Source organism: Trachypithecus francoisi, unplaced genomic scaffold (genome assembly GCF_009764315.1).
Source record: "Trachypithecus francoisi isolate TF-2019V2 unplaced genomic scaffold, Tfra_2.0 Lachesis_group4, whole genome shotgun sequence".
NCBI lineage: Eukaryota > Metazoa > Chordata > Mammalia > Primates > Cercopithecidae > Trachypithecus > Trachypithecus francoisi.
Window position 1 is genome coordinate 76,196,735 of NW_022681469.1, and position 25,327 is coordinate 76,222,061.

Consider the following 25,327-nt stretch of genomic DNA (forward strand, 5'->3'; position numbering starts at 1 on the left):
AAATAATTTTTAAAACAATTTGCAACAGATTGGAAATTTTGATTTATTTTATTAATTTTTTTTAAAGATAAGATCCCACTCTGTTACCCATGCTGAAGTACAAAAATGCAATCACAGCTCGCTGCAGCCTTGACCTGCTGGGCAGAAGCAATTCTCCCACCTCAACCTCCTGAGTTAGCTGGGACTACACACCCAGCTAATTTTAAATTTTTTATTTATTTAATTTTTTATCTTTAGGGACAGAATCTCGCTGTGTTGCCCAGGCTGGTCTCAAACTCCAGGCCTTGAGCAATCCTGCTGACCCAGCCTCCTAAGTGGTAGCAATTTAAAACAAGAAATAAACTTGCTCTTCACCACAGAGAGTTGAGAAGAAAAGATGTATGAAAATGTTCACTTTTGGAAACACATTAACCAACTCAGCTAAACATTTCAAACAGGACCAGCTTATATGCAAGGAACAAAAGCTCAACTCAGGAAAAAGCTATATTAAATGTATAATTATTTGACATGACTGTGAACATAGCCTACAGTAGTTTTCTCATTCACTCTTAATGCATGTTAAGGATGTTAATGCCAAGTGCTCTTTCCTATAAATCCAGCTCCACTTTTATGTAACATTCTTTATCTAAGGGATCTTTGACCCGAGTGGGAGGAACAGGTGCCTGTTACCAAGAGTAACATAGTGCTTGTTTATTACACTTGGCTAAGTTTGGAAGATTTGTGCTTTAGCTAATAAAAGTAGCTACTGTTTGCAGAGTATTACAGTATTTGAATTGAAAAGTCTTATGCTTTACTGTATCTCCATACAAAGGAGAGGTTTTCCTGTGATGTGATTGACAGTCTGTAACAGGAGTATCCCTAGCCATGTTCCAGTTTCATCCCTGGGTACCTGGCCACATTTCAATGCACTCGGCTCACAGAGATCAGAGGCTATGTGGCACACGCATGTGGAGTTGCTACGTAAATAATATGTAGTATTAAGTACTTATTTGCTAGCTTCTCTGACTAAACTTAGAGGTCTGCAGAGAAGGTGACTGTACTTAGCCACCTTTGCTATCTCCCTCGACTTACGCAACAGGTGCTCAATAAGACTCTTTCTTTCGCTCTCTCTTTTTTTTTTTTATTTTAAGTTCTGGGATATATGTGCAGAATGCGCAGGTTTGTTACATAGGTATACATGTGCCATGGTTGTTTGCTACACCCATCAACCTGTCATCTACATTAGGTATTTCTCCTAATGCTATCCCTCCTCTTGCCCCCTACCCCCGACAGGCCCCAGTGTGTGACATTACCCTTCCTGTACCCATACATTCTCATTGTTCAGCTCCCACTTAGGAGTGAGAACATGTGATGTTTGGTTTCCTGTTCCTGTGTTAGTTTGCTAAGAATGATGGTTTCCAGCTTCATCCATGTCCCTGCAGATGACATGAACTCATTCTTTTTTATGGCTGCATAGTATTCAATGATGTATATGTGCCACATTTTCTTTATCCAGTCTATCATTGATGGGCATTTGGGTTGGCTCCAAGTCTTTGCTGTTGTGAATAGTGCTGCAATAAATATATGTGTACATGTGTCTTCATTTACTTGGCTTCTGGAATTACATGATGCAGTTAAAAAAATATTAATACTCAAGTCCATCATTCAATTCATTTAATATGATACCAACTCACTGCCTTGACATCATGATTTTGCTTCATCTGGTGGTTGTGTAGCCCCAGACATGTTGAGTTTAAACTCCAGCTTGGTCGATGGCTTATTGAATAATCAGAAAACCCTGATTCCAAATTATTGGTATTTCTTAGCTCTAAAAACATAATCTTGGTTTGCAGTAGGGGCAATATAATAAATAAATGATTGTAAGATACTTCACTATGAAATAAGGCTAAAATATTCCTTATGTGAAATATTACTACCAGAAATTCCCCAGCACTCATTGGAACTTTCTGTAAGACATCTGTCTGTCAGAGGAAGTTGTGAGTTGCTGCTTAGAAATTCAGAATCAGTGGCGTTTTCGTAAACCTGGCATTTGGAAAGTGAATTTCAGGACAATCTTCTTCCTCCACCCCACCCCACCCCTCCGTTTATTTGTATCACAAAACCGCCTCTAAAGTCAATATCCCCCTCCCCGCAAAATAAATATGTTATCCAAGATCTTTATCCCCTCCTCCTCCTCCTCCTCCTCCTGCTGCTGCTGCTGCTGCTGTTTGCTCATCAATGCAAGATTTCAGAGTTGTTCACCTTCCAGAAGCTCCCAGTCCCTCAGTCTTGTCTGAGGAGTTCTTGATTGGGCACCCATCCATCAGAAGAAGGAGAAATTTCTGACCCTATAGACATGCAGGTGCTCTTGCAGCCCATGATCTTGCATGAACTAGAGATGTCAGGATTGGGAAAACAACTCCTGCAGCCTGAATTGGGAGGAGCAGTCGGAGCCAGGAAGCACATCTGGAGCAGGAAAGTGTTTGCTGATTGTGGAATTTACAAGAAAGGACACACCCAGGAGTAGGCTCTGAAAGGGGTGAAGGTCTCCATCCCCAGGATCACAGAACTTGTCCTTGTGGCTTTGATCTTAAGCCACATTTAAACTCACAGGAAATACCACCACTCACGAGAGCCTTCACTGGGAGAAAATACAGGCTGAGTGTTATCCAGTTTATCACAATTGCAGGTATATGTCTTCAGTGAATGAGTGGTTCTAAATGTCATAGGTCAGAGTTTCCTAATCTTGGCATTATTGGCATTTTGGGCTGGTTAAGTCTTTGCTGCTAGAGCTGTCCTGTGCATTGTAGGATATTTAGCAGCATCTCTGGCCTCTAATCATGAGATACCAGTAGCAACCACCTACAGATGTGACAACCAGAACATCTCCAGATTGAACATTGCCAAATGTCTGGTTGAGAATCAGAACCATAGAAAGACTCTCAAAGGATTCTAGATGTGCCATTATTTCTCAGAAAAATCTAGTAACTTTCTTCTATGATTAAGAAAATTATATGATTAAGAAAGGTATGCTTTATAGCCAGATGCAATAGCTCACAAGTGTAATCCTAGCATTTTAAGAGGCTGAGGCAGGAGGATCATTTGAAGTCAGGAGTTCAAGACCAGCCTGGGCAACACAGTGAGACTCTGTCTCTACAAAAAGTTTTTTTAAAACATTGACCCAGGAAGCCGAGCAAGAAGGATGGCTTGAGCCCAGGAGATCAAGGCTGCAGTGAGCTGTGGTCATGCCACTATACTCTGGCCTGGGTGACAGAGTGAAACCCAATCTCTTTAAAAAAAGAAAAGAAAAAGAAATGTATACTTCATGTTATAACCAAAAAGTATGTATAAGCACCCACTTGTATAAGACACTCAGTTGAGTTCTAAACAAATCAATAAGAACTTGTATCTCTAAACATCAATTTTCCAAGCTATTCAACAAATTTTTGCCTTGTAGAGAATCTGAAGATAAATCATGTTGAGAATACATTGATAAAAAGTTGACATTGATTCTGTCCTAAAATATGCCTTAACGAACTTGTCTGTTAATTCCATGTGCAGAAATTGAGCATCTACTATTTTCCAGGCATTTGACCAGTAAGGAAAAAACAAAACATGATTATGGCCCTTGAGGAGTTTTAAGCATAGCAAATGCTATCATTTGGCATACAAATGACAAATGGGTAGGTTGCTCTACATAGAGGAGAAGCAGCTAAATCAAACTGAGGGGTCAGGGCAAGTGTTCCAGGGAGGTAAACTTGAAGCTATGTTTTGAAGGATGAATAGGAGTGGAGAAAGAAGCAAAATCAAGGACACTCCAGGTAGAGGGAACAGTGGGTACAAAGGCTCAGAGGAATGAAGTGGCACAATGTGGAGATCTATGAAAGGCTCTGAATGCTTGAGTGAAGTCATCATGTGGGGCTGAGGTAGGGAGTGAGAGCCATATCTTGCAAAGCTTTGGGTGCTGAGCCTGAAGGCACAGTGGAGATGCACTGGAAGAATTTTAGCAGGGTCATGACAGGGCCTTTTAGCAACTTCCAGCAACATTGGTAGGGCTCAGACCAGCAAGCTAGGAGGCAGCAGCAGTGAAAACTGACAAAGGCCTAAATCAAGGCCGTGTCAGTAGGTTGAGGAGGAGAAAGGGGAAGAAAATCTTTCAGAGATTAAGAATGTCAAATCTATAAACTGATTGAATGTGGTGACTTGACATAGCGGAGACATTTCTGACAGATCCCAGGATTCTAGCTTAGATGACAGTGACTGGTTCTCAATCCCAAAGTTAGGATCCAGGAAGAAGATTAGTTTGGGGAAGAGAACAATGAAACAGTATGGTGGAGTGGTTAAAACCTTGAATTGTAAAATTAAATTAGACCTGGGTTTATATACCAGCTCTATTCCTTACCAACTACATGAACTTTCTTGGACTCATTTAACTTTGCTAAACCTTGATTTCCTCACCTGTTAAATGGTGCTATTAATATAACTTACTGATATATTATTGTAAGAATTGAATGAGAGAATCATTGAGAAAAACAATGCTTAACACCTATTGAGTCCTTAACACATGTTAGCCAAGTTAGCAGCATCCTGAGCCCAAGCAGTCCAACTGCAAAGTCGATATTCCTAACCATTTCAATACGCTGCCTCCTTGGGGCAATTACATGTAGATTAAAATAGTTGAAATATAGACTCCCCTAAGGGGACTTGTGCAGTGTAAGGATAAAAAACTAGGCAAAGGTTAGATCACAGGAGATCATATATGGTAAGGACTTTGGCCTTTACATTGTGTGTGAAATGAGAAAATGCTGGATTTTTTTTTTTTTTTTTTTTTTGAGACTGAGTTTTGCTGTAGTCACCCAGGCTAGAGTGCAGTGATGCTATTTTGACTCACTGCAATCTCTGCCTCCTGGGTTCAAGCTATTTACCTGCCTCAGCCTCCCGAGTAGCTGGGATTACAGATGGACACCACCACTCCTGGCTAATTTTTGTGTTTTCAGTAGAGACGGGGTTTCATCATGTTGGCTAGGCTGGTCTCAAACTCCTGATCTTAGATGATCCACCTGCTCAGCCTCCCATAGTGCTGGGATTACAGGCATGAGCCACCACGCCTGGCCAAATGCTGGAATTTTAAGCAGGGAGATGGCATGTCCCAATTTTTATTTCAGAATGCTTACGTCAGCAGACAGGGATGACCTACCAGTATAGGAAGGCAATGGCCAGAAAGGCCCACCAGCCTTCCTTTTTCTTGTTTTCCTCCTAGTGTATAGAACACTCAGTTGGCAAACTTGATTTGTCCACTTCTTAGTAAAAGAGAAGGAGAAGAGTGATAGAAACTTGAGGTGTTTCAAGTATGTCAGCATGGAATATCCTTTCACTCAGTTGTTCCCACAGCTGCAGATAATGTGGAACCAGAAAATTTGACTCCTCCTTAAAAGTACAATAGTTGATACTGTGCAGAGCAGGCAAGGAAGTTCCTTTGCAGATGGATACAAGCAGCCAAGCCTGTGGGACCACAGTAGGCACCGATCCAGATAATAAACCCTGTTCAGCATCGTCTAGACCTGTTTGAGTGATTTGGTTTATTTAGCCTTTCCAAGAAAGAATCTTCAATTTTTAATAGTGCATAGTTATGCTTGTAAATGTCTTCGCCAAGCATGGGCTCTAGAAGTGAGGATTTGATGGGCCACAGTGGCTTGGCTGGAAGCCACAGGGTAGCTTTAATAACTTTGTATAATCTAATGACGTCATGCAAGCAGAAGAATGTGGATTAGAAGGGGAATAAGTAAATGAGGTAGTAGCATTCTCGACAGGTGAAGCTGGCTGAGAGCATGTCAGGTAATCCTCTGCCTAGACGTAGTTCTCCTTCAAATCTCATTGGAATTGGGGCTTCTCTTAGTCTCCATGACAATATTACTACCACAGCATGGAGAGAGCAATCGAGAGTCAGCAGGTCTGATTTCTAATCCGAGCTCTTCCATCAGCTGGCTGTGTGAGTTTAGGGACCCTTCAACTCCATGGATGGCAATGGTACATCCATTCAGTGAAAAAACTAACCAAGATAATTAAGAAGGAGGAGAACGTGGAGAAGGAGGATGGAGAAATGAAGAAGAAAATAATAATTTCCACTTACCTAGTTTTTATTTAATTTGCTGAACAACATGCTATGTGATTTGCACACTTGATCCTTCCATCTTATGACAATACTTCCATAGTCGTCTCTATGGATTTTTTTCAGTTGTTTGTTTTCATGATTCTGCATTTATGTGAAAGCACTGGGAACAATATAGAATGGCAGAAGATGAACACAAATCCTCCCTGTATAGTAGGAGGTAATATTTTGAAACCTCGAAGGCTCAAACAGTGGCCAGGGACAGAGAATGAGGTTGGCACATATGGTAGAAAACACAAATCTGGTTCTGCTTCCTTTCTCCTCTGTCCACCCATCTGAAGACTGCATTATGGCCAGGGCCAAAGCTGTAGCCTGTTGAGTAGATATATACCAGAACATACTTATTTTAAATCTAGTTGTTTCCTTGCTCTCACTGCTCCATCAAAACTCAAGGCCTTAGTCTAGCTTCCATGCTTCCACCTAGCTTCCTGCCTTTCCACCATTCTCTCCCCTTGCTCCTTTCTCCACATGGTTTGTCTTCCCTTGACCTTGAATTGTGCTCACTCTCTCCTGACTTCACACCTTCCTTCATAGTGTACCCAGATTGGCTGAACCCACAAGTAAACAGTCCTTTTTGGGGTCAGACATTGGTCTGACAGCTCAGAGTAGAGAGAGAATTCAGTACTCAATTTTATTCACTATGTTTATTGACCTTTAAAGAAGTATGATGGGAGTCCAGAGCATCTAACCTAGAGGATGTAGCTGGGAATGCCCCTTCCTCTGCCCATCCTACCCTTACCTGCCCTTAAAGCTAAGCTCATGCCTGCAGCAAACCCAGCTCCATCTGATTGCCCGTTCTGATGACCCATAGCTTACACCCTCTTTCTAGTCTCAACAGGACTAGGCGACTATCTCACACAACTTGGAACCTTATTTCATATTTTGTTGTTTGAACTATGTTTAGATGCTTTATGCTCCTTATTCCCAAATCCTATTGCAACTAAATGATAGCTACTTCTGTGGGTCTTTCTAGCCCTTTGTTTCTGTGATTATTACTAATTAAAATACCTTCCTTCCCTTTCCTATTGCATAACTTTCTTCCTACCTTGCACATTTTTGTGGCTGGGTGGGCCATTGGACACCAAGAAGCTGTAATTATTATCACAATTACCCCACCTTAATAACTAACACCTTATAGCATTTTACCACTGACAAAGCAGCTCTGTATCCATTATCTCATTGTTTCACACAGCAATTCTGTTATGTAAGTAGCACAGAAATTAGTATCCCTCATTTACAGATATTAAAGTAGATCTTAAAGAAGCTGAAGAATTTATTGTTTACATACCATATAACAAAATATAGTGAATAAGACCATACTTTCCTGTGCTGTCTCTTGGGAAAAAAATAAGTAGATAATTTACCTACTACAAAATGTGTGATGGGAAACTATCCTCCTGGGTCATGGCACTGCTAATTACCCAGGGATCCTTAGAACCCTCTTTTGACATCAGTTGAAACACTATTGACTTAAAATGCTGCTTCTCAACAGAGCTGAGTGGATCAAATAGCAAATGTGAATGACTCTATTTAACTTGGTGTTCATCTTGGTATTTCAGGCCTTCCATTATTTCCTCTCTGATTTACCTGCCCCTCACTGTTTACATCTTTGCACTGCTATATATTTGTACATGCTTCTTTCTCTTCCTGAAATGAAACTCCACATTCTCCTCTCTACGTCCTTATTTAGGTCCCACCATTCTTCAAAATCCAACTCAAATTGAACTCCATAAAAAACCCGCTTTCCTCTCCTCTCTCTCCACTTGTCCTATCTCCACCAGTTGTTAACCTCACCTCTATTTAATTTTCAGAGCACATCTCCAGGCATTCTATCTTCTGATGTAGAAATTTACATACATTTGTTGTTTCCCTGCATGAATGCCAAATTTTTTGGCTTCAAGCTTCTTTCTTGATTCATTTATGTGGTCATCATAAAGCTTAGCCTATGCCTTCAATATACCGGGTTTTGAAGAACATGTGTTCAATTATAATGAATAGAAGAATTATCGTTAAAGGGGGCAATTTAGGTTGGATTGAGGACACCCAGCATGAAACTGAAATGACTGAGAACAGGCAAAAAATTCATGACTGCATGCTCTAACCACTAGACTATTTTCCATTCTGAATAGGACAATAGTGGTCATTATTTTGTTGCCACAGTTTCATTCTCACACTCACACTGAGCCTTTGAAGTGAAATCTCTCCTAGCACCATTGAGGTTGGGAGGATTGCTCACTACTTGGAGGGATTGTCAATAGAAAGTTACGAAGTCTCTGGTGAAATGCTTCTCAGTTTATTCTCTAGAGATTCAGATTCTTTTGACCAACCTGATGTTTCAACAGCTTGAAAAACGAAGGAAAGAACCATGTCTGTCTAGACTGACCAGAAAGTAAAAACAAGGGTTACTTTGAAATCTGACCACAACTGAGAGTTGTACTTAGTCCAAGTAACTGGAAAATCAGTTTCTTGGATTAGACAAATGCTTCCCTTAAGACTCTCAAACTGCTAGCTTTCTTCTTTTATAATTAATAGAAAATTATTACACTGACAGACAAGAGACTTCATATTTGAGCCAATGGGAAAACCTGACGTTGAAACCAGGGGAAATAATTTAGCCCCAAATAGAGTTGTTAACGCCAGGATAAAAGCAAACAAATGTGCTAATGATCTTCTCTGAGAATCTGACTGTGATGAATTTTGATGAATTCCCAGATGGAAAATATATCAGTTCTCCCTGGGCTGGGAATTGGACACTAGAATGAGAAAATGGTGAAATGGATGTCAGCAAAAAGCACTCCAAAGATCTTATTTCCATTTTCTAGAGAACAAGAATTCCAAAGAGATAGACAATTCTCTTTTCAAGGAACCAGATCTGTGTGGTTGTAAGCATCTATGACAAAGTTGATGGTGGGCATGGGGCAGGGGGATGTCCTGATTTCCATCATAGAATCTGCCATTGCTCTGCTGGCCTATAGAATTGATGGGAGGGGAGAGTTTTGATACAGCAGCTGCTTTGATGTTCTCCTGTGCAGTCATATTATCACCCAACAAACATTCATTGCCATCTCCCATATGCCCAGCCCTTTCCTAGGTACTTTGGATACGGCAAAGAAGAGACACAGTCTTTGCTATTGTGGAATTCTCATTCTAGAGGGTCTAGAATTCTCATTCTTCCCACCACTAAAATACGAACAGACAATAAATACATACATAAATAAATGTGGAAGTTCAGATAGTAGTCAGTACTGTGCAATTAAAAAACAAGTGAGGGTGAAGGGAAAACAAGTGCCATGTGCCAGGGCACAACAGATAGTGGTATGTTGCTATATTAACTGGGGTTGGAAGAGGGGAGGCCTCACAGATGATGTGACATTTGAATAAGGACCCTAAAGACATCATGGAGAAAGATGAATGTTTGGATGAAGAGTATTCCAGGTACAGGGAATACCAATGCAAAAGCTGTGAGGTATGAGTTCTTGACAACATCAGTAAATGTCCAAGAAGCTAGCTCAGTTGAAGTATAGTCAGCAAACCAAAGAGTGGTAGCCCACGCATTATGAGATAGATCTGGACACATGGCATGGTCTTGTGTTGGGGAACACAAAACTCTTCAAGGAAGACTCCATGCGGTAGATGGGAGCATGACTATACCTACACATGGACTGTGAAGCATCCGACTGGCCATGTTGAATCTATAATAGGCAACTGAAACTGGAATAGGCAAGGAAAAAGAAGCTGGAGTCAATTTGACGGGATACAGCTAGTAGCTTTGTTTTCAACTGTGCTCCAAATATTGTTGCAACTTCCACAACTTTTCCTTTCCACTGGACATGTTTACTTTCACCTCCAAACCCTTTAACATACCTTCATCCTTCACAGCCTAGTTCAGGCAGTCTGGCACCAGTGTGGACACAGCTGAAACAGAATGGAATGTGGAGTTTCAAAAACTGGGGTTCAAAAATCTGTAATTTAGTAGTTGAGCAATGTATATAACCTCTTTGAGCCTCAATTTTGTCATCAATAGTAACAAAATGTTTTTAAATGTCTAAAGTAATTAAAGTATTGCCATTATCCAAGGAGGGTAATTCTGTTATCTACAGCTGAGGAAACTGAGGGGCAAGGGTTAAGTAAGTAACCCATGATTATTTCTAAACTGTAGAAATGTAAAAATGCTAGCACTTGCAGGATTTGAACCCGAGCAATATGGCAACTCATGCATTTAACCCCACGTACCTTGCAGGATGGTGTGCATGCTGAAAGGATTATCAAGAAAAAATAACAAAGAAGATACTCAATCATTGTTAGTTCTTGATGACTCACACATTTTTTATTGCAAGTGACGGAGGAATCAACCAAAATTACTTATGCCAAAAGAAAGTTTGTTGGCTATTATAAATAAAAATTGACCCTAGGCACTAGGGTCATACTAGCTTCAGCTACTGCTCAATTTAGGTTCCAAGTTGCTATCATGATCCATCTCTTAGTCCTACTTTATCTATTCCTTCTTTTTTATGTTCCATGTGGTGAGCCATGGCAGCTTCAGTTCCACAGCAGTACAACACCCAATCCAGTAGAGGAGAGGAGTTCACTTTCCTGATGGTGACCATGTGTTCTGGTTTAGTCGGAACAGTCACTCAGTCCAATAGAAAAGAGGAGTCTACTTCTATAACAGGAGATACATCCAGAATTTCCCAAGACAGTCACCTAGTCCAAAGGAGGTGGACTGACAGGTATGATGACCATAGGTCTGGTTTTCCCAGGCACTCTTTATTCACACCTGTCATTGCAGCTTAATTATTAATTGTACCTCCATTCTCTCTCAGAAGTATCCCAATTTATGGTAGATGTATATGGTCATTTTACTAATAGTACAAGGAAAAATAGTCTCATTGATCCTCACCTCAGATACAAAGTCTTCCTCTAAATCTTAAGGAGTATTTACTTAAAGGAGAGAGAGAGGATGTGTCCACCAAAGAACAGAGGGACTGTTATCCCAAGAAGTGGGGTGGTGGGTTCTGGATGGTCAAAACCACAAATGTCAATTACATTTCCCCTTTTCTCTTTATACTGTTTGGTACTGTTTAGCAGTAGAAAGGGTTTGGGAGTTGGAAAAACATGAGTTTGACTCTTGAATCTACTGCTGCGTGTAGCTCATTCACCTTAGTGGAAGTGTCTTCCCTTTCTAAGCCCCGGTTTCCTTGTATGTAGAAAAAGCTCATAATACCTGCCTCAGTGAGTTATTATGAGGATTCAATAGACTGATAGACATGCAGGATTCAATAAATCAATAGCTACTGTTTTTCCATAGTGCCTGGAATACATCTTACCACACAATATGTGGTCAGTAAGTACCTGGTGACCGGTGACTAGGACAGGAAACAAACAAGAAAGGACCGTGAACCTCACAGTGGGTGCAGGGAGGCATGAGTGAGTGTAGACAAGAGTTGCTGTTAGTGGTGGTAGGGCTTAGTGATCAAGGAAAGGAAAACACTTTGATGCTGAGTGAGGAGATTCATGATCCAACTGAAACATTGGGGAAACCACTGAGAAAATGTCCTTTTTAGAACTACTGGGGAAATTGGAAATTATTAAAATTTAAAACAGTCAAAATATTTACTAGACACCCATTTTGGGGCATACAGATATGAATAATTAATGGATCCTACTCCCAAGAATTTGGGAGGGAAAAACTCATAAATGTAAAGAAATATGTTCTACTTACAATTAATATGTCATGGCTGGAGAATGATAAATGCCACAATCTTAAACATAAATAGTTCTTTAGTTGGATGAAGAAAAGGTTGTAGGAGATACCCAACTGAAGTGCTATGAGAGGTTAAAGGAAGAAGAAATCCCGTCAACAGGTAGAGCAGGAACAACCTGGGGGACTGTTGGGTGGGGGGAGTCCTTAGAATCAGGTCATCGGTGTAGCTGGATTAACATGTAGGGAAGATCAGAAAGTATTGGAGGCCTTGGACACTCCAGGTGCACTCTTACCCTTATGCTTTTGTTTCCTTTGCCTAGGTTGTTCTCCCACAGGGGTCCATATAACCTGATCCCTCACTTACTTGAGTGTTTTACCAAATGCCACCTCTCAGTAAGGACCTCCCTTGCTCTCTGTGTAAAATTGTGACACCTACCACTGTCTTTTTGTCTTTAGTGCTTGCAGCTCTCTAACCTGCTATATACTTCAACTGTTTATCTTGTTTATTCTCCATCTTCCTGCTAGAATTCCAGCTCCATGAGGGCAGGAAAGTTTTACTTGTTTTGTTCACTGCTGCATCTCCAATACATAGAATAGTACCCAGCACGTAGTAGGCGGTCATATTTTGTAACAGAAAAGGAAGAGGAGAGTCTGACTGAGGGGAAGCATGAACCAAAGTACAGATGGCATGTGGAAATGTGTGCAGCAGATACTGTGTTAGTGCAGGCAGACTGGAGTATGCATGTGTGTATATACATGTGTGTGCGGGGGTGAACACAGTAGAGGAAATTTGAACAGGAAGCACATATTGGGGCCAGACCTTAGAGGACTTGAAGACTAGGCCAAGGAACTCAGCATTTACTCTGCATGTCATAGAAGCTATCAAATGTTTCCACCAGGAAATTGATATGAACAAGTTGTTTAAAGAGGATTGATCAGACAGTGTTGTTTGTAGCAAGAGTAGGCGTGGAAAGAGGTTGGAGGTAGGGAACAATGACTAGGTGCTGCATAAAAAGCCAAGGTGGCCTTAACCAAAAAAAAGGAGGTGGGAAATGGAGAGAATAAAGGGAGATGTGCAAAAGAAGGGCATACAAAGAGATATAATTGATGAGATTTGATCCTTATTAATAAAGGGAATGCTAGAGAACATGTACTAATATTAGTGGGATGACCTATGTATGCAGTGATTCATGTGACAACAGCTCTAACATTAACAGAGTTGGCGACTCTTAGGTATGGAAGGTACCACTTTGTCCTTAGGAACAATTTCCTTACAGCGAAAATAGTGTTTCTAAGTGGTTTCTATTTATTTTACTCTTTTTTTAAACTGGTTAACATAACACAATAACAATTCTAGTATGTGAAGACCTTGAGTGTCTGCCTTCCTTTGGGACAGATCTACAGTTACTCCTAAAAGTTAAATATTGTGACATCTCTATCTCTGTGACTCCGGTTTTCTTTTTCACAAGCAAGGTTCCCACCAAGAGAAACTGCGGATTTGCACTTTGGGAAGACTTAGTAGAGAAAGCAAAAGAATAGAGAATGGAATTATCCAAAAGCAGAAGTAGATAGCAGGAAGGATTTGAGTCTGAAAAATAGAGGAGTCCCTCCTTATTTTCCAAGCAGCCAAGAATTGCATCTTCAATTGTTTTGAATTTTTTGCTCTGTGTGTGTGTGTGTGTGTGTGTGTGTGTGTGTGTGTAGGCATGTGCATGCATATGTGCACAGATACATATATAGGGCTGCCAAGGATAGCCATAAAGGCTGTGTCTTACACACCTCAAGGAGGCCCTATTCACATAGGCCATAATGGCGATGCTGCTTTCTGGAGTTGTGCAATGGGATGGCCTTGCTTACAAGAATGTAGGGAAGAGAACTGACTTGAGAAGTGGCTGTGCCCTTTCAAAATATCTCACCTTCCCACATCCCATAAAAGCTGCAATTTGCCATTATAGATTTTTTATAAATTTATTTGGATAACCATTATGTAGTCTACCAGTTTGAATTAGTTCATCCAACTATTCTCTTCAGTGGCTAAAGGATCCATGACTTTCCAAGAAATCTTGGATAACAAGGGCCTGAAAGATCTAAGACTGAAGATAAGGAAGATAGTGGAGGAATGGGTTCTGACAACAAACTTGCCTCTTTTATGCACAGTTGAGTCAAAGGCTGCTCTGCTGTGAGCAATACTGGAGAATTAAGTTAGGATCAGATGGTAGTGGGCCTTAAATGCTGAGCTAATCTAGGAAATAGGGAGCCATTAAAGGTGTTTAAGAAGAAAAACATATGGAAACACAGATCAGTCAGGCCTTCTTATCTCCAGACATCAAACTGCTGAAGGTATCCACAGACTCCTGCCTGAGTATCTCTGAGAAGGTCCTTGTTCTCTTCCTCATCTCTGTCCTTCCATGCAAGCTGACTGACCCATGTCAATTCAATTCAATACATATTTACTGTGCATATATTACATATCAGTGCTCTTACAAGTTTCAGAAACAGCTGCTTAAAAAGTACTATTCTCTGATTTCCCCTCTCATTTTAAATATTTTCTTTCATTTCCTCCTATTTGCAATGCCTTGGGTGACATTCCATCAGGAAGTAAACTTTCCAAGTACTGTCATGTTAGAGCCTTAGGAGAGATCTGATGTGGCCTAGAGTGTTAACAGGAGCGCTCTGTATGATGAGAAATGTATGTTTTCTTTACTCTGGCCAGATTTTTCTAGACCAGAAAGTGAAGGTTTTTTCAATATTAGCATGTAGTATATTTAACAAAGTGCTTACTGAAAATCCCACAAAATATGTCTTTCCTGCATATTTTTAAAGCATAGAGGCGCTCACCTTGGTTTGTGTAAGCATTCAGTGGTGCATGTTATACTTTATCTTGGCTGCTGTGATACATATTGGGAGGGTGGCTCTCTCTGGACTCCCGGCAAAGTTGGCAAGCTGTATCCAAAGTTGGTCCAAGGGTAGGGTGGCTTGAGTGAGTTCTGCGCGAGAGCCCTCACTGTCTGCTGTGCAAATACATGTCTAAATTCACAGTCTGATTCATCACACCCGCTGGCAACTGCACTGACCAAAGTCAGGTTCTCAACGGCTGCCTGGACTACGGCTATGGCCTACCTTCTTACTGTGCCCTGGCTTCAGTCTTGCCCACTCTCCTGCAGCCTCCACGTTGCTGTCATATCCTTAAACAAAATCATAACTTGACCCTTGTGTGTTTTAACGCCTCCGGTTTCCCTGCAGGGTAGATTGACAGCAATGATTTTCATTGAGGGTCAAGCCATCCCCAGACAGATATATCGGAATCTGCACAAAGGGTATGCGGGGGAAGAGAGAAGTGTGGCTTCAAAAGCCATATTTAGCATCCCCAGTGCCTTGGGTTTCTTTTGAAATTGCTAATGATATTTATGGACTGAATGCGATTTTAAAGTGGGCTACTGATCTCTAGGAAGAAGTCCACACTTCTTGTTCTGCCATTCAAGGCCCTACGTGATGTAGTACCATTAGTAATTTCCAGAACAGTCTTCTGTTTTCATATTGCCAGTCTCAGTACTTAATGCTGATAATACTAAAAAGAGTAGGTATTTGAGGGACATTTACTCTGGTTGTAGAGAGAGCATAAAACTAATTTTATACGGTATGAGATGTGTTATTGTAGAAATATTTACAAGGTGGGTGGCAGAACAATGGAGGGGATTCACAAATCTGTTTTAGAGGAAGAGTTAAAGCTGCTAGAGCTACATCATAAAGGGCTATAAAGACAGGCAGATTCAAGACAGATGCTGGAGGTGGAATGGACGGGACTGAGACCCCCCTGCTCTTACTAGTCCCTGATGGAAAAGGGGAACTGAGGGTAGTGCTCAGGTATCCAGCTGGGATTCCATATGAACAGTGGCACCATTAAGCAGGTCAGAGCTCTGCTGTGGACATGTCAAGTGTGAGGTGCCCGTGAGATAATCGTGTTGGAATGTCCACTACAGAGTCTGGAGCCTAGAAGGGATATCTTGGCTGGAGAAATCAATTTGTAGGTGATAGTGGAAGATATAGGTGTAAGTGCTAACCAGATTGAGCGTATAATATTAGAAAAGATGAGATGAGACAAAAGGCATTATGCAAAAAGATGAAACCAAAAACCAGAACTGCAAAGAATATCTTCCAATATTTTTTTAAAAACTTTAACAGAACTTGAAGGGGTAAGTCTTTTTCTATTAAAAATTTAAAACTATGTTATAAGAAGAATCACCATCTGAATATCCATACATGGAATTATATAAAAGTGGCTAGGGCATTTGTTCTTAAGTTGAAAAGAACATATCCAAACAAACAAACAACAAACAAACAAAACAAAACAGAAAAACTCAGGTCCTTATCTCTCTCCAAGTCTATTCTCCAATAATAGTAGAGTAGGAAGCTTGATTTAGAATTGCCTCTGTGTCCTTGCCATTTACATCTTGGAGGCTTGTTTCTATTCATTTCATAAGCCACAACGTATTTGATCATTTCTAACATTCACAATTTTCACATTAAAATTGATGATGTGTTATAGTTTAATAGCAGTAATCGTCTTTCTCGGTGGTATATAAAATAATTGTGCATCTTGCAGTCGTTGGCCCTCAATTCAAAGTCAAAGTGGTCATTGCTTTGTGCCTGCTGCTCTGGGCAGCAGCAGGATGCCCTTTGGAGCTAAGAAGGATGGAGTGAAATGGCCCTTTCCACTCCCTGCCTTCACTCTCCACCTGAGCCAGCCTTAGCGGTCTTCCTGAGGTGGCAGATGGAGGACCCACAGTCCTCTCATGAAACGTCAGGAGCAGAGCAACAAGGGCTCTGGCAGGAGCTCAGATCCTCTTATCCCGAGGTTTTGCAAGCCCTAAGAGGACTGAGGAAAGCAAGAACCCAGTGGCCTCGTAAAACACAAACCCCGCTCTTCACAGAGGGTCGCCTTGTGTCGCTGAGGGTTCTGGTTGCATGCAGCAGGCATCATCTCCGGTGGGACTTACTGGAAGGAAATCTGGTGCTGACAGCACCTCTAGTGGGATTTATTGGAAGGAAATCTGGTACTCACAGAATCAACAGGAGGCAGAAGGAACAGGTTTGAAAAAGCGTGGGCACCAAGGGAACTCTGGAACACTGGGCCTCTGGAACAATCTTGCTGGGATGTTGGGCATCACTGCTGCTACTGGGTTTTTCCCCAAAATGAATCCTAACTTTTTTCTCAGCTTTGACTGCAAGGATCCAAAGACAAAGCCCGAGTTAGGAGCAACCAGTCTGACTCCCCAGATCCTGTCTGTGCCCTGGCCACCAGGATATGAACAGCAGGAAACTCTCTCCCACTGGGCTTTGAGAGAGGAAAGTAGGATCCACCATATCACCAATCCGTAATTGCTACAAAGGGAATATGCCCCGGACAGAAAGGGGTTTTGCTGTTATACTGTATTGCCAAACACTGACAAATGTTCCACTGCACTCCCTGTCAAATACCTCACATTTGTAAGGCTATCAGAACAAGTCAGTGAGCAGAGGACTGCTGCATACTAAAACGGTCTGCGTCGGCTTGATTTAGAGCCATGGATTAATGGAGGAAACGAACTCTTCTAGAGCTCAGGCAAAGGGCCGAGCCTCGTGCTGAGTGTGTTATCTGTGATTGCTGCATAATATGCAGTTATTTGTTCTTAGACCTCTGAAAATCTTAAGGGAGGAAGACAGTGGTTACCAAAGATTTTTCCAACCAGGTGGAATGAATGTGGCAACTGGAGACGTCAGAATATGGGTATTAAATAAAATAATGTGTCTAAAAGATGCCATTGTTTAGAAATTAGCCCCTTGGACTGACAGGTAATTAACTTCTGCCACTAGTTTAATTTCTTGTGTGGACCTGGATACAGGAAACCATACATGGGTGGTAATTTTTTTCCCTCCAATCTCAAAGGAAACGTAACTGGGTATGAACTAGTGGCACAACTCATATATCAGTAGTCTGTAGCAGGTCTACATAAATCCTTTTCTTTAAAGTTATTTAACTGTTTTGAAAATGGTTTCAACAGAAGTAATTCCAATTGCACCAGAAAGGAAACCAGAGTTTTAAAGAAAAATATACTCTCTTTGCTGAGCAAGGCAAACATATCAGTATGCAGAGAAACAAACCAGTCTCTTGTGTTTTATTTCCTTAGCAAATCCACCGAAAAACTTACTTTATGTCTTTGAAAGGATGACAAAGAATTCTGTGGCCACTAAAAATTAATACCTACAACTGGTTTGTAGACACTTTAAAAGGGCAGGTACTATTTTTTAAATTTCACTGTTTTTCACAGTTTCTCATTTGTACATACTATAAGCTTTGTACATACTATAAACACAATACATATTTGTTGTGTGTATGTTTTTTTTAGACTGATCAAAAACATATTCTCTGGGGAAGGATTTTCCATTTAAGGAATTAGATAACCTGCTATTTCCTCACATGCTTCTATGCATAAACCTAGACATCGTATCACAAACCTAGTCCTTTTCATAGCCAAGCCCTTCACAGAATAATATTTTTCCAATAAGCTGGTAGTGGCACTTTTGGTCATGGTGTTTCTTTTTTGACTCTTCTGAGAATTAATGTTTAAAATAAACACCCTTATAGCTGTGAAAGATGAGAACTTGTTACTATTTAAAGCTGACTAATTCAAAGTCATTTGGTAAAACTGCTTTTAGTTTTAAGAACTAGAAGATTTAAGTGCACAAATAGATGGCTGTAATGAAGGCACAATTGTTACCTATAGTCAGTATAACTAATTATCAATGAATACAGACCTTGATCCATTACTTCCTTCGAGTCCATGGATTGAGAAGCAAGAATCTATTTGTTATTAGTCTTATTTCCTCCAAGGTCTTCACACAACTCACTCCCTTAACTCCTTTAAGTTTTTGCTCACATGTCATCTTGGTGTGGCCTTGGTGGGCCTTTTCACTCTGTTTTAAATTGAGACTCTCCCACTCTTGACCAGAATGCCTAATCTCTTTCCTATTTTGTATTTTCCCCCATAGCACTTGTCTGACACAGTATATATTTTGTTTTTTTTACTCGTTTGTGGTTTCTCTCCACTGGAATGGAAGCTCCATGAGCACAGAGATTATTTTGTCTGTCTTGTTCCCTGGTGTGTGCCCAGCACCTGGCACATAGTAAGTGCTCAGTCAATATTTGTTAGAATCTAAGGCAACGTTTGTTTTGAAGATTTCTGCTTAAGTATGTTCCCAATGACCTTGATGGCTTAAAAAGCAATTTTGTATTGGTTATTTTACTTAGTTATTCTTACAATAACAATGTGTTTTAAGGAAGGTTTATTATCCCACTCCAGTGGATCAGAAATGGGGGCTCAGAGAGTTCCTATGAATTGGATAAAATCCAGGGGCCAGCAAGTGGTGGACTCCAGCCTGGAACAAGATCAAATACTTCCCTCAGGGTACTGCTCTCACCCAAGCTGTGAATCTTTCTGGCTGGAGGAATTAACACTTCATATTAAGCATTGCCGGCCAGGTCTCAAAGCAGTGGATTCCAGAATGAAAATTAGAACAGAATTTGGTTGTAGCATATATATGCCTGATAAATAAAATAATCCATTATGTACAGCTCTCAAGGGTGTGAAACATAACTTCTCAGCTACAACTTATATTTGCTCACCTCCTGAATGTGGAAGAACAATCCATGTTGAGGCCATGCAAGTCCACCTCAAAAAGTCCCTGCAAAGCCTCCTTACCTTGCAACATATCATTGCAGCTGCTTGTATTTCAGCCCTTTCTCCATGGCATTTCTATTTCACATCATGCTGTGGTTCAGGAGGCAGTTTGCGTCGTGGTTAAAGATCACAGACCCCAAAACAGGCAGAGCCAGACAGAACTTGAAGCGGGATGTGGTTGCAATTCCTTCGGGGGAAATTATTCTGTCTCCTCATCTGTAAAACTGGACTAATGGTGCTAAGTTCTGATAAATAAATTAGATTATACAAGTGATGCACTCATCACTGCCTTAAGTATTATTGAATATCTCCTGTATCCCTTCTTACTAAATTGTAAGATTATAGAAGGAAATGCACTTACTGGCTTTATTAGTTTTCTAGTGTTGCCATAACAAAATACCACAAAGTGGCTATTTAAACAACAGAAATGTAATGCCTCACAGTTCTGTAGGCTGGGATCTGAGATCAAGAAGTCTGTGGGCTCGGTTCCTTCTGAAGACTGTGAGGAAGAATCTGTTCTCCTAACTTCCGGTGGTTTTCTGGCACTCTTTGGTGTTCCTTGGCTTGTAAAAGCATCAGGCTGATTTTTGCCTTCATCTCCACATGGTATTCTTCCTATGCGTGTGCGTGTCTGTGTCCAATTTCCCTTTTTTATAATGGCACCAGTCATATTGGATTAGGTGCCCTACTCTATTATAACCTCATTTGAACTAATTATATCTGCAGTGACCCTATTTTCAAATAAGGCCACATTCTGAGGTACTGGGGTTTATTACTTCAACATATAAATTTTGGGGACACAGTTCAACCTATAGTTCTGGCCTTATTACCTTGGTTTTTGTTGTATTTGCCCTGTACTTAATAAGTTTCAAGGCATGGCTGCTGAATCTGTTAAAGAAATGTCTCCAGAAGGTTCAGAAATGAAGCCACTTACCAGCAGCAGAGAGGCCTTTTGAAAACTGCCTCTTCATCCAAGGATTACTGAAAGAGGAAACCTCTCCAGCTAGATCTTCACTAGACTTTGTGTTTAGTCCTTGGGTCAGGAAGATACATCATGTCGAGATGGATATTTTAATCAGGACTTTCCAAATGGATTTTTTTTGTGTGTATGAAGAGATAGCATTAATATCTTAACATATGGATAAGGACATAGATATGCTATTTGTAACTTAACTTTTTTTTTTTTTTTGAGATGGAGTCTCACTCTGTCACCCAGGCTGGAGTGCAGTGGCCGGATCTCAGCTCACTGCAAGCTCCACCTCCCAGGTTCACGCCATTCTCCTGCCTCAGCCTCCCGAGTAGCTGAGACTACAGGCACCCGCCACCTCGCTCGGCTCGTTTTTTTTGTTTGTTGTTGTTTTTTTTTTTTTTTTTGTATTTTTTAGTAGAGACGGGGTTTCACCGTGTTAGCCAGGATGGTCTCGATCTCCTGACCTCGTGATCCACCCATCTCGGCCTCCCAAAGTGCTGGGATTACAGGCTTGAGCCACCGCTCCTGGCCAACTTTTTAAAGATTTATTTGTTTAAAAGTCTGGGTAACAGTGTTCTTTTCAAAATTTTAAGTGTGACTTTTCATCTAATAAATGTGACCTTAGGGGTTTGTGTGAATAATAAATGACAGTTCTTTAAAATGTTTTACTTCCTTTCTTATATATGTATAGTGTGGTTATAAAGTAGTGAACTTGGCTCCACAGTCTACCTGCATGCCTATAGAGTATAATATTTCCATTAAAATTCATATTTTAAAAATTCTAATATCTAAATTGCAATGCTATACTTTACATATCTATATTTTTAAAATTGATATTCCTTCCACAAATGACTTGCTTAATATTAGTTAGAATTTTGTAAGTTGTTTTTCAGGATATACTTATTTATTTGAGCATTTAAGTATGCATTTATAATGTATTCTAAGCGATTGGTGCTGAAATTTTGAGTTGACGAATCTCAGGATTTATTGTGATGGAAATGGGACTATCCACAGAGCTTGAGATTTTATAGAAGGTCTGTAAATATTTGTTGAATGAGCGAATATATGGGGTAGAGAGAGAAGCAAAGTCATTTCTTTTCAACTATATTTGAACCAATGAAATCGATAACCTACATGGAGTACAATACCATATTTAAAGACTGAAAGGAGATTTTATTTTTTATATCATTTTATTTTCTATAATTTGGATTTTCTTGTGACACCTTGACTCTCCCCTAAACCTTCTGCATTGTGCCTGATGCTTTCAAACACTCTATAATGGAAGGGGCCTCTAGGAAAGGCAAGTTGAGAGAAGAGGAAAAATGAGCATACATTTGCATAGGGCAGGAAGGGCACTGTAACATCTGGCAGGGGTAGCCAACTCAGTCGACTTGTTAGTCTCATTAAATTCACATTAATGCATGAACTGCTCTGAATGTGTAAATACCATTTTGAGTTGTTTTCTCCCAGACCAATGGCATTGACTTTGGGGGCCCTTCCCTTGGTTGTTTACTTGCCAATGGCATTTGACCTGGGGTCAGACCTGTATTTAACCCTTTCCTGTAGGTCAAAAACAAATTAATTTGGTGAGAATTAAATTGGAAATGAGTCATCTGTACAACAGGTGTCCCCTGTGGAAAATGTGCTCCAGGTGGAAACATTTTAAAATCTATTCCTGGGCCATCTTCGAAGAAGCTTCAGAGGTCAGGGAGGCAATTCCAAGACATCCCACATGGTAAGGGCCTGGAGCTAGATGTACAGGTGCCCATTCGGTGTGGTTTTCTCAACAGCTTGGGGAAATTTTCAAAGAGGCCCCTTTTGGAGATAATTTATTCATAAATTCATGAATGTTTATCTTGGGCATTCACTGTAGACTGATTTACTTAGAAGTTGCCCTAAATGATTGGAACTTTACCCTTTACCCCTACCTCCCACTATCAACCAAAGGCTTTGATTTGGAGAAAAGAAAATATTGTATTTTTCTCTTTCTTTTTTCTAGAGGATGAGGAAGATGAGGAAATGGTGGAACCTAAAGTTGGCCAGGACTCAGAACTGGAAAATCAGGACAAAAAACAAGAAGTGAAGGAAGGTATGGTATGGAAAATAAATTGAGTAATCATCTTATTGTTTTGTTTGCCTTTACTGATATAAGAGACTATAGAGCTAAGTAAAAATTGAATTTGCATCCCCTATATGGAAGATTTTCTATGATTGTACAATACATTACATTTAGCAACATAAACTGTAATCTCCAAAGCAAGAGTCATTTATTTCTTGACTGATAAAGGCAAATAAAGTGCAAAACATCCACAATTTCAGTAACAATTCTAGTCACAATTCCAGTAACACTTGTTACGAATTGCCATGTTATCTTGTTCACAGAACCATATATTCCCAATGATAACAGTAAAGCAAAGGACTAGATATAATGATTTTGTCAATAAATTCTAAAGTGTTTTCATGTGATCTACACAGAAACATTAATAGTGATCGACGCTAGTAACTCTGCTATTAAAATTTTTCTTCTGCAACTCTGCCTGTATAAGGAGGAACAACCTCTTACATGTTCTGGTGATAATATTAAGTAACATTTATTAAGGGCTCACTATGCCCTTGGCTCTCTTCTAAGCACTCCACAGATATTACTCACTCCTTAAAACATTATTTTGAAGCAGATACTATTACTACCCCTATTTTATAGGCAGAGAACTAGGAAGAGAGAGGTCTAAAAATTTATCCAAAGATACACAATGTATGAGTACATGAGCCAAGATTTAGAGTTAAATCCAAAGTGTACATTTTACCCTGTTGCCCTCCTCATGATAGCACTGTACCTATAAGAAGAAAGAAAGAAAAGAGAAAAGAAAAGGAGGGACAGGAAATACTGCAGGTAACATTTCCTTACAAACCCAACCTTGTATTACCTTGAGATTCTCAGCCCATGGAGACAGAAGAGAATTTTGAACTTGTCTTACTTGCTGGCAAATGGAGAGTGGGACCTGAGAACTGAATGTAGATTAAAAATGTTCTTCCATATTTCCTATTGAGTGTCCCAAGTATAGATCAATATAACTCTGATTAGAAGCTCATTTGATTTGTAAATGTTAAAGATGGTTGTAGCTCTGGCCCAGTGTGGCAGATGTTCAGCACTGGGGACTTTTGTAGGAATTGATATATACTGATCCCAAGTCCTCACTTCAACATCTTGTGCTCTCATGAGAAAATTAGAGTAGCCCAAATACCTATTACAAATGACATCCATATCATTTAACATCCATATCATATGGAGTTAAATGAGACAATTTTTTTTTTTTTTTGAGGCAGAGTCTTGCTCTGTCCCAGGCTGCAGTGCAGTGACGTGATCTCAGCTCACTGCAACTTCCACCTCCCAGGTTCAAGTTATTCTCCTGCCTTAGCATCCCAAGTAGCTGAGATTACAAGTGCGTGCCACCACGCCTGGCTAATTTTTGTATTTGTAGTAGAGACGGGGTTTCACCATACTGGCCAGGCTGGTCTCAAACTCCTGACCTCGTGATCCACCCGCCTCAGCCTCCCAAAGTGCTGGGATTACAGGCGTGAGCCACTGCGCCCAGCCACAATTGTAGAAAATTATTAAAAATCACTTCATATTGAGGCTCATTTGAAGTGTGTCTGAGTGTGGGTGTTTAATTTAGTTTTGGTTTGTTTTTTGTAATCTCAGGTATCTAAAAGCCAGTGCGAGATAATAATGAAAAAGCATAGCCTCTGGAGCCACACTACCTGGAATCAAATCTTGTGTCTGTAGATTATTAGCTGAGTGATCACTACAGACTAAGTTAGTTTAACCTTTTTTTGCCTCAGTTTCCCCATCTGGCAGACAGGTTCTTAAAAAACTCATCAGGGCTAGTATGGAACAATACTTGGCACAGAGTAAGTGCTGTATAAAAGTTTGCTAAATTATCCTTAGTAGTCTTGCCTTGCAGTGCCTGGGTCTATAACTGGTTTCTACCCTGGTGGGATGGATGCCCTTGGGAGCCCCAGCTCTCTGTGCTTAGGTTTGCTATAGCCCATAGCTTTGAAATAAGAACATGGTTTCAGGGGCCCCAGCTAGTACATTTTAAAAATGTGAAACTATCAATAGAGATACAAGCAAAGTCCTCTAAACTCATTGGAGAACTATCATAAAAGATCTTCTTTCTGTTACTGTGCTAGGTCTCAGACATTGAGAAGTTCAATCGCTGTCAAGTTCTAGGGTGTGACTGAGGTTTAGGAGAAGATTCAGCATTTTAACAGTGGCATTCACAGAAGACACAAGGCTTACTCTTTCTGAGAGTCTAAATGAATTTGATCAAAGAGATCTCACATTTAAACTTATACTAAAAACATCTTTAAGAAAAAAGTTGGTGAAAAGAATATCATGATTACAGGTGTAGTGAGGTACAAAATAAGTCAGGATCTATTAAAGTACTCCTTTACCCTTTGCAAAATATTCTTAAAATATACCTGGTGATAAGGAGCTGGGGTATATTTCGTGTGTCTTGGCATGGATTCCCCATCACCACCACCTCAGCCCCAATCTCCAAATCGTCTTCTCCAGCAAAGCAAAGCAAAGCAACCTCCTTCTTAAGTTCCAAGTGAAAACACCCTTCAGTTTTAACTGTTACTCATGCTTCATGGAATTGATTAAAGTCATGTTAAAAGTCAAAAAGAAGTTTGAAAGAACATTTCCTGTTCCTGCTGCACTGTGTGCCTTATTCTCCATTAATGGCTCTTCTGCAAATTAACACATAATGGGTTAAAAGCATGTT

At 40.3% G+C, this 25,327-nt stretch overlaps 1 protein-coding gene across 6 annotated transcripts in view; it reads left to right on the plus strand.

Moving 5' to 3' along the window:
- DYNC1I1 (dynein cytoplasmic 1 intermediate chain 1) overlaps window positions 1-25,327 on the plus strand; it is a 343,168-nt gene that overhangs the window by 185,013 nt on the left and 132,828 nt on the right. For all 6 annotated transcript variants that reach the window (XM_033192651.1, XM_033192656.1, XM_033192653.1 and 3 more), the window contains one exon: window positions 22,540-22,629. In XM_033192651.1, the coding sequence (XP_033048542.1) occupies window positions 22,540-22,629 (90 nt within the window). The remainder of the gene's footprint in view (window positions 1-22,539; window positions 22,630-25,327) is intronic.